This window comes from Schistocerca serialis, chromosome 1 (genome assembly GCF_023864345.2).
Source record: "Schistocerca serialis cubense isolate TAMUIC-IGC-003099 chromosome 1, iqSchSeri2.2, whole genome shotgun sequence".
Lineage (NCBI taxonomy): Eukaryota > Metazoa > Arthropoda > Insecta > Orthoptera > Acrididae > Schistocerca > Schistocerca serialis.
This window is the reverse complement of record NC_064638.1, coordinates 620066732-620077372: the sequence shown is the minus strand read 5'-3', so window position 1 is coordinate 620077372 and position 10641 is coordinate 620066732. Positions and strand designations below refer to the sequence as shown.

The following is a 10641-nucleotide window of genomic DNA, read 5'->3' as shown; positions in this document are numbered from 1 at the left end:
ATGAACTTACTTCTGGCCACTTTTCTGGGATAATATCAAACAAATCATCTTTAACATCACCTTGAATTACTATTTCATCTTCTCCCGTTACAGAAGATCCACATGCAAATTTTGTGCCAAAGAATTTTGCAGCCACTTTTAAATCTATGTCTGAAAATGAAATATAAACATTTAGTACAAAATCATCTAGTTAAAACCAACCTTACAGTGTACATTAGTATAAAATTGTGTAATTGGTAGTTTGTCTTGATACTACATAAGAAAATAAAGATTACGGTAGGTCTCCTTGGCACTCTTATACATGGTTTATTTTTTTCATCTCCTTGACTACAACTGCTTCAAATTTTGTAGATGAGGTGGATAGGCAGAATTCTAGCGAAAAGAAGGGGAACATATCAGTGGTAGAATTAAAATAAATGAGGACCATAAAATGTGGCAAAGGAGAGTAGAAGGGACAATGACAGAAGAGACGAAAAAAATGTAGTGCAATGTCACACAATAAGAGAAAGTATAATTATGTTTAGTAATAGTGTTAAGTAAAAAGTTAGTGGCAGGAAGGGAAGAGAGGCACAGAGGTTAACACAGCCCATAATTGCACAGGATACTGACTTCATAAACAAATAATTTGTGGCTACTATGAAACATAAGTTACAAAGATAAGAACTAAGAACCTCTTTTAGAGCATTTGAAGAGGAAATAATTCTATAACTGGAATATATAACAATACTTATTTAGTAATTTTTGAGAACATTTCTCTTGGAAACAGCGAATTGTTATTACTTAAAAATGAACATGAAAAGTTAGTATTCGTGACGTGTAGCACCTGCTCTGTTAACTGCCACTGCCTACCATCATGGTGTGAGGTCTGAAGATGGTCTAAAACAGACGAAAACCAGTGACCTCATAAAAAAGAAGTTTCTTGCAGTTGTGACTTCATTTTTAAATACTTATTTAGTCTCAGGGAATAAAAATAATATACGGAAGCACCAAAGTAAAACTATTTTTGACTCGCATGTTTTATTTTTGTATGATGAAATTTGCTGGAAACAAACACTTTGTAACTATTGGTGGATGGAATAAACTGATGCAGTGTTCTTTTAAAGCCAATTATTTCCTACCATCTTCACAGTCAACGAAGTATACAATTTTACACAACTTCTCTTATTAAAAAAATGTATTTTTGAAAGATTTAATGATAAGCGAAAAAAAAACACAACTTTCACACATTTAGGGTTTCAAGCAAACTGATAATACGAGGGTTATTCCAAAAGTAAGGTCCGGTTATAAAAAAAAAAAAATCAAAACTAAAATGTTTTTTCAAAACAATTGTTTTATTTACATTCCTTACATCTTTATCTATTTTTCTACATAACTTCCATACTTATTTAAACATTTGTCACATCGTTCAACAAGCTTTTGAATGCCCATGTTATAGAAATCGGCCGCCTGTGACGATAACCAGTCCTTAACTGCTTCTTTCACTTCATCATCTGTGTCGAAGCGCTTGCCGCCGAGAAACTCCTTTAAGTAACGGAACAGGTGGAAATCACTTGGCGCCAGGTCCGGACTGTAAGGAGGATGGTCCATCTGTTCCCATCCAAATTTCTTGATCAGAGCTTGCGTTTCATTTGCAGTGTGGGGTCTGGCATTGTCATGCAACAACAAGATTCCAGACGACAAAAGACCACGTCGCTTATTCTGGATTGCACGTCGAAGTTTAGTCAGGGTAGCGCAGTAGGCGGCTTTATTAATCGTTGTTCCTCTCTCCATAAAGTCGACTAACAATACTCCACGTCTATCCCAGAACACAGTCGCCATAACCTTATGTGTTGAGATTGTCTGCTTTGCCTTGACCTTGACTGGCGATGACGTGTGACGCCATTGCATTGACTGACGTTTAGACTCTGGAGTGATGTGAGAAACCCATGTCTCATCCCCTGTGACAACATTGTCTAAAAGACTGTCACCTTCCTTATGATATCGCTCCAAAAAATCAAGAGCAAAAGCCATTCTTTTCATTCGTTGGGGCTCAGTAAGCAGCCTGGGAACCCAACGGGCACACAATTTGTGAAACTTCAAATGTTCAGACACAATTCTGTACGAAGTTGTTCTACTCACATTCGGAAAATGCATGTCTACGTCTGTAATAGTGAATCGGCGATCTTCACGAATTTTTTTGTCAACCGCATTGACCAAATCGTCTGAAATCACTGATGGTCGGCCACACCGTGGTTCATCGTGCACATTATCCCGTCCTTCATTAAAAGCTCGCACCCACTTGCGCACTTTACTGTCGCTCATTATGTTAGGACCGTACACTTCAGTAATCTGCCGATGGCTTTCCGCCGCTGAATTGTTTCTTGCAGACAAAAACCGTATCACTGCCCTTACTTCACAATCGGCGGGCTGATCAATTGTCTTAAACATTGTAAAGTGACACTGTGAACTACACTCAGCAACAGTAACAAAGCGAATGGCGGCGTTTGACGCGCAAGGCTTGCCGGGAGTCGGCGCGCATGCGTGTTTTGTCATTGGCGCCAAATTTCAATAGTTACGGCGAATCGGACCTTACTTTTGGAATAACCCTCGTAGATCTATTGCTAATTTGCTCTGTCATCAGTCGCTACTTTTGTTAGATCAGATCTCATTTCAAGAGTTATGTTGAGTTCCGATTAGCCTTTATCAGAATTGAAGTGGTTATATACTTTGTGGAAAGGCAACACTGCCAAGACAGTATCTGAGAAATAAGGAGAAATAATGTTTCACGTGTTTTTTTTTTTTTTTTTTTTTTTTTTTTTTTTTTTTTTTTTGTTTTGTTTTAGAGCCTCAAACAACAGATTTTCATTGCAGTTCCCACAGCCCTAATTTCATTTCACCATACACTAACCAGGAGTCATGTGGTATAGTGTCAGATCATGTAAATACATTATCCTTCTTCAAAAATAATATTCATATACAGAAAAACAAATTCTGGAGGTAGCAGGGGTAAAATCCAGGAAGAAAAAGTGTATTCACAACTTTTATAGAAATCAGTATGTAGTTGAAAAGAGTTTAAGGACAATAAAAGGGAAGCAGTAGTTCAGAAAGGATAGAACAAGGTTGTAGCCTGTCTCCAATGTTATTCAAGCTGTACACTGAGCAAGCAGTAAAGGGCACCAAAGAAAAATTGTGAGAAGAGAGAAAAGTTTGAGATTTGTCAATGGCATTGTATTTCTGTCAGAGACAGCAGAAAAGAACTTGGAATATCAGCTTAATGGAATAGACAGTGTCCGAAGAAATTTCTTTGGAAAGCCAAATGTTTTAAACTACTATATAGGTAGGTCCATTGTTTTTAACTTGATTCGGGTACTCCTAAGCTATCCACTGTTTAAAGATTTCATCCAACAACTAGACACAGAACTTTATTTTTCTTGACTCTTTTGAAGTTTGACCCGTCCAAATAGTTGTGCATGTCACAAGCTGCTTCCAGGACAGGGAAATGTGTCGGCCCAGATCAAATCCTCCCAGCGGATTAATGATGAGGGCTGATACTGAAGTCCTGGCTCACTTATAAGCTTGACAAACATTTAGAAAACTGAAACTTCCTGTCAGATTAAAACTGTATGCCGCACCGAGACTCAACCTTGGGACCTTTGCCTTTCATGGGCAAGTGCTCTACGAACTGAGCTACCCAAGCGTGACTCATGACCCATCCTCACAGCTTTCATTCTTCTAGTTCCTTGTCTCCTAGCTTCTAAACTTCACAGAAGTTCTGCGAACCTTGCAGAACTAGCACTTTTCTGGAAGAAAGGATATTGTAGAGGCATGGCTTAGCCACAGCCGGGGGGGACATTTCCAGTTTCACGCACTTTTGCATGAGTATCACTACAAACATGCAACTGGGATACACATATTCCATCCAGGAAGGGAGGGGGAGAGACGACTGCACCACTGTGGGTGTGCAGGCACCAGAAAAAGAAAAGCTTTCCTTAAGTTTCCACTGTTTTCTTCCTTGCATCAACAACAAGATATCTGTATATGTAAGCTGAAGTTGAATGCTTGCGTCTTTCTGTACATGCAGGAAACTTGACCTGTTTTGACTATTAGATACACTGAATAAGCAGGAAGGTATTTATAAATATTTTGTACACATTGTCTAGTTGTCTGAATTATGATGAATCAAACAATGGAAACTCCAGGTAGGTATATTAACAATGTGGGAAAAGATATATTGCTACTTATTGTAAGGACGACACATCAAGTCACAGACAGGCACAATTAAAAGACACCCACATCCTTCGACAGTACACACACACACACACACACACACACACACACACACACACACGACCGTGAACTCCACCATCTCAGGCCGGAATGCAACATCACATGGGATGCAAGCAGCGATATTGAAGGGATGGGGAAGGGATAGTAATATACAAGTGGGGGGAGAGACGAACACAGTCTGGTGGAGTGTGTAGGGTCTAGGCTGCCAACAGGTGCAGCATAGGAGGTTGTGGAGCAGGGAGGAGGGGAAAGAAAGGAACAAAAAAGAAGAGGAACAGGGAAAGATTGATGGGTGTGTTGGCAGAGAGCTGCAAATAAATGGTGGGAGATGAGAATGGGGAGGAGATGATAGGACAGAGGGGGTGGAAAGCAGTTGTTAGTACTGCTGAGTTTTGTGATGGAAAGTTGAGAGCAATTGTATAAACTCATCCAACGGTAAAATTATGTTGGATGAATTTATCACGCCACCAAAACCTTTGAATTTGCCTCTTACTAGAAGTCACCCAAAACATAAAGATTCCAAACATTACCATTACAATACTGCACTTCGAATGATCTCATTCAACAGTCAGCAAGTGGTTTTATACCAACATTTTAAGTGCAGGGTCAGGTTTACCACCTGACAGGCAGTCTTCTTCCATATCATGCTGAAGACCACAAATTTTTGCAGATTTACTTCATTGCCGATCCTAAGACACATGCAGCTACATGAAGTAATAACAATTCAAGATAGGACACACATTAGTCACATCACTTCGAGGTATTTTACATTCACACAATGTACACATACAGTCTTTCAAAACTGCTATGGAATGTGTTCCTCCTAACATCCCAGATTACAGTGTAGTTGCTTATTATAATTATAATACTCTGTCAACTACCAAAGTAGTGATTGTGATTGCTGTATACTAATTCGACAAAAAGTATATCATGCTACAAAGTCTTGATGATAATCTCAAAAAACTTCAGAGTTACATCAATCCCACAGCAGCCTACAGAATCCCTTGATGTTAAGTCAATGTAGGGATGGAAACTCATTGATACCCCTCAAGTTGGTCCTGTTACTAAGGCTTCACTACAGAAAATGAAGTTTCATGCATTATTGATATCTTATAATGGAGCACAAGGACAATTTTACTGTTTTATTTAGAGGCAACATGTTACTTAATCAAAATTTAGTTGATCAAGACACTAAAATCGCATAAGAACATAAAACATTTACACAATTCAATCGAACAAAACTGTGACCTAAAAATTATGTTCACTTGCAGGATGCCTTTCTTTCATATGAACGAAGCAATTATGTTGGACTACCACCAACTTTTATTGGAGGAGCAATAATGTTGGACTACCACCAACTTTTATTGGAGGAGCAAACCATGTATACACAAAAAGACACAGTTGGGGGGGGACCTGGTCTTTTCATCACAACAGTTCGCAATCTGAACTGGCCAGAGGTTCAGTGTAACATACGCCTTACTGTACCACCCCAAGACAGGTATGACAGAGTTAATAAAGTGTTTCATTTAAAATTGCAGAAACTATTTTTCGTACATAAAGGTCATATCTTTGGTCCTCCATGCCATCACATATACACAGTTGAATGGCAAAAATATGGATTGCGATACATATATCTGCTTCTATGGGTCATCAATAAAATCAGGCCAGACAAAATAGACACTGTAATCACAGCAGAGGTACCAAATGAAGAAGACCCAGTACTTTATCACACTGTGGTAAGACACACAGTTTATGGCCCATGTGGAGCTTTAAATCCTAATGTGATGTGCATTAATGAAGGAAAATGTTCAACAAAATTTCCAAAATTCTTTCAGTCCTATATCTGCTGATAATGATGGACATCCAAAATACAGACAATTGTCTCCTGAGGAAGGTGGACTACAGGCTACTGATCCAAAACTATATAACTGACAATAGATGGGTGGTGCCTACAATAAAATTGTACTCAAAATATATGATGTGCACGTAAATGTGGAACTGTGTAGTTCTGTGAAATCGATAAAATGTCAAAAAGTACATCAACAAAGGCAGCACTCAACCTACATTTACCTAGCAGTTGACAAAAGAAGAGCAACAATTGAAGTTAGGCCACTGTACATGGAATCAAAACATTCCATCAATGGAACCAAGGTATATTGGTTGAAGGTCATACTGTCGTTAGAAAAACAGATGCTCCTGGCAGCATTCACCCTTATAGCAGCAAATGCTTTCACTTGAGAATGTTACCCATGTTGTTAACAGGCTACTTCTTTTACATGCTAAGCACTGAGAAGGTGTGACATATGATGCTTTCCAAGGAGTGTGCAAAGTTGTGGGTCTACTAGAAGACGATTCTCACTGAAAATATGATATCTGAAGCTGCAATATGCTGTACAGCAAATCATTCAGACATTTAATTGCTGTCATCATATCATTTTGTGCAATTACTGACCCGATGCACCTTTGGCAAAATTACTGTGAAAGCATGGCTCAAGACATATTGCTTTGTAAATGACAAGAACTCTCTTCAGATGATATGATTACAACCAAAATATTTTTGCTGGACCTATACTTGAATTGAATAAAGAGGTTCATTCTCTATGAGGCAAATACATAACAGATTTCAGACTTTCTTTACCAACAAATTTAAATCTGTCAACCAAATACATATTATTTGTGAGAAACAAACTATGATATTTCCCAACTGTTTCAGACTGTTCAAGATGAGTGTTGTTTGAATCACAAGCAAAAAATGGTTACAACTTTGTAATGTCATCAATCAACAACAATGAAGAGGCATTTTTTTTTTTTTTAAATGCACCTGGAGAAACTGGCACGACATCTGTAATTAATCTAATATTCACAAAAGTCAGATCTGGTGGAAAAATTGCCCTTGCTGTGGCATCATCTGGCAGTGCAGTCACACTTTATGAAGGCAGTTGAACTGCACATTCCGCATTCAAATTTCCCCAGAAATTTTACGGCAGCGACACCAGTGTCTGTAATGTTTTTAAGCAAAGCAATACTGGTAAATTGAGGCAGGATTGCACTTCGATTGTCTGGGATGATGTTTTGATGTCCCATAAAATATCCATTGAAGCACTCAACAAAACAATGCCAGACTTCTTCTAATAATTTCCGGGTATGCAGCCGGATCCCGTCGACATTCTGCCACGATATTTCGGCCCAGAGACGTCCGGCCATCATCAGGTGAGTACACAACTACTGAAGAACCCGGAAATTATTAGAAGAAGAAATACGCCGGGAAAATTTCAGAAGTCACAATGCCAGACTTGTGTAACAGCAATAGTGCTATGGGTGGCTGCACTGTTTTGTTCTCTGAGATTTCTGTCAAACTTCACCAGTAATCAAAAGGGGGACAAGTGCAGAAGAAGTCAAGCCATCATTGTAAAGATAACACCTATGGCTGCACATAATAAAAGTGCAACTTAAAACTATTATGAGAGTTCTATCTTCCAGATAAGATAATATACACTTTGCCAATAACTTACTCGAAATAGAAAATGGCGAATTTCAAAGCAACAAGCAATAAAAATAAATATTAATACTGTTTTTGTTTTGGTACCGAATGTCTCTTAACTGAAATAGGATGCCCAAATATTCATAATGTGCCAACTAAGACACTTTACAGTTTCATCAAAGGGCTATATTGTCACCTACAAATGAATGTCAATAAACTAACTGATTTGATTACATCAGAGTTTGAGGCCCCGTCACAAATTTATTACACTGTTGACACAGTCTTAAGCTTAGTTTACACGACAACACTGGGTTGCATGCAACAGCATGCAGGATGCGCATTTGTGCAACTCGTCAGTGAAAATAAGCAGTTTCGGCTCATTGCAACTATGGCAACACTACTTGCCTAAGTTTTGATGTTACATGTGTCAGTATAGAGTGAACAAGTTGAAATATGAAGTGGAGAACAGAAGAAATACTTTGCTTTGTGGACATCTATGCTATGCATATGTGTTTGGGGGAATTTCAATGCTGTTGACTACAAAAACAGGCAGCGTCATGTTGCTGCACTTGTGGCCATCCTGCGTGATCTGATAACCGAAGGACTGACAATGTCTGAGTGACAGCACACAATACATTTAATTAGGAATATTATACAAACAAACAAAGAAAAATGCAGGCAAGCAAAACATATGGTGGTGGAGATGCCTACATCTACAAGACAAAAATCCTGTGGTTCGAGTTGGCTGGTTCGTTTTCTTAGGGAAACTGTGTACAGGAGAAAAATCTGCTAAGCTGAATTGAACTTTACTGAATACTGATTTATTTAAAGAGTCAGAGTAGTGCTTTACATTCACAACATGTAGTACTGACATATATCTGATATATATTTTTAAACACTTAAATTTTGCCAAGTACAGCTCCATCTGTAAGAAAGTAGGTGGAAAACCAATCTCTTGTTAATGCAGCTTGTTTTGGATAATTAGTGCTGACTGCTTGCAGCTTTGCATGATCAGCCCCCCGCCGCATTTATGCTTCTTCATACCCTTTGCTCATAAACTCTACTATCAACATTCTCTTCCCACATTACAGTATCTTCTTTCCTTATTGCGTTGTTAACTGTATTTAAAAGAAATGTGAACTAGTCTGGTGGCAGTCTAAGATAATTAAAATAACTTTTAGGTCGCTGAACAACGGAGCTGATGCCTTTTCTTGATCCAGTCTTGAACCCAAATACGTTTCTTAAGTCTTTTAATCTTTTCACGCAAAGAAGCATTAACTCTGCCACAACTCATACAGTTGCTAAAATTTTCATTTACACCAGAATATACAGCACTCTGAAATGATGAAACAAATATACACTAACGGCACTGCGTCTACAGGCATACACAAAACCATTTGCATGCAACAAATGGCACAAGCCAATGTCTTAGCGTAAACTAGACTTCAGATAGAGATAAAGCAGTGCATTACTCTACTTCATTGAAGCCACCTGGAAATCTGCCACATAAATTAAAATTAAAACTAGGTGCACCTATTGTTTTATGGAGAAATTTAAGCCCACCCCAATTTTGCAATGAAATAAGACTCTGAACCTCCCCTATGAACCATGGACCTTGCCATTGGTGGGGAGGCTTGCGTGCCTCAACGATACAGATAGCCATACCGTAGGTGCAACCACAACGGAGTGGTATCTGTTGAGAGGCCAGACAAACGTGTGGTTCCTGAAGAGGGGCAAGCAGCCTTTTCAGTAGTTGCAGGGGCAACAGTCTGGATGATTGACTGACCTGGCCCTGTAACACTAAACAAAACGGCCTTGCTGTTTTGGTACTGCAAATGGCTGAAAGCAAGAGGAAACTACAGCCATAATTTTTCCCGAGGGCATGCAGCTTTACTGTATCATTAAATGATGATGGCATCCTCTTGGGTAAAATATTCCGGAGGTAAAATAGTCCCCCATTCGGATCTCCGGGCGGGGACTACTCAAGAGTACATCGTTATCAGGAGAAAGAAAACTGGCATTCTACGGATCGGAGTGTGGAATGCCAGATCCCTTAATTGGGCAGGTAGGTTAGAAAATTTAAAAAGGGAAATGGATAGGTTACAGCTAGATATAGTGGGAATTAGTGAAGTTCGGTGGCAGGAGGAACAAGACTTTTGGTCGGGTGAATACAGGGTTATAACTACAAAATCAAATAGGGGTAATGCAGGAGTAGGTTTAATAATGAATAAAAAAATAGGAGTGCGGGTAAGCTACTACAAACAGCATAGTGAACGCATTATTGTGGCCAAGATAGACATGAAGCCTACGCCTACTACAGTGGTACAAGTTTATAAGTATACAAGTTTGTACAGAGTTTCAGGGAGAGCATAAGGGAACAACTGACAGGAATGTGGGAAAGAAATACAGTAGAAGAAGAATGGGTAGCTTTGAGGAATGAAATAGTGAAGGCAGTAGAGGATCAAGTAGGTAAAAAGACGAGGGCTAGTAGAAATCCTTGGGTAACAGAAGAGATACTGAATTTAATTGATGAAAGGAGAAAATACAAAAAGGCAGCAAGTGAAGCAGGCAAAAAGGAATACAAATGTCTCAAAAATGAGATCAACAGGAAGTGCAAAATTGCTAAGAAGGGATGGCTAGAGGACAAATGTAAGGATGTAGAGGCTTATCTCACTAGGGGTAAGATAGATACTGCCTACAGGAAAATTAGAGAGACCTTTGGAGAAAAGAGAACCACTTGCATGAGTATCAAGAGCTCAGATGGAAACCCAGTTCTAAGCAAAGAAAGGAAGGTGGAAGGAGTATATAGAGGGTCTATACAAGGGCGATGTACTTGAGTACAGTATTATTGAAATGGAAGAGGATGTAGATGAAGATGAAATGGGAGATATGAT

General features: G+C 38.9%; 1 protein-coding gene across 2 annotated transcripts in view; it reads right to left on the bottom strand.

Annotated features, from left to right (window-relative positions):
- Nucleotides 1–10641, bottom strand: part of LOC126478153 (density-regulated protein homolog) — a 54667-nt gene that overhangs the window by 232 nt on the left and 43794 nt on the right. For both annotated transcript variants that reach the window (XM_050103678.1, XM_050103677.1), the window contains exon 5: nucleotides 11–150. In XM_050103678.1, the coding sequence (XP_049959635.1) occupies nucleotides 11–150 (140 nt within the window). The remainder of the gene's footprint in view (nucleotides 1–10; nucleotides 151–10641) is intronic.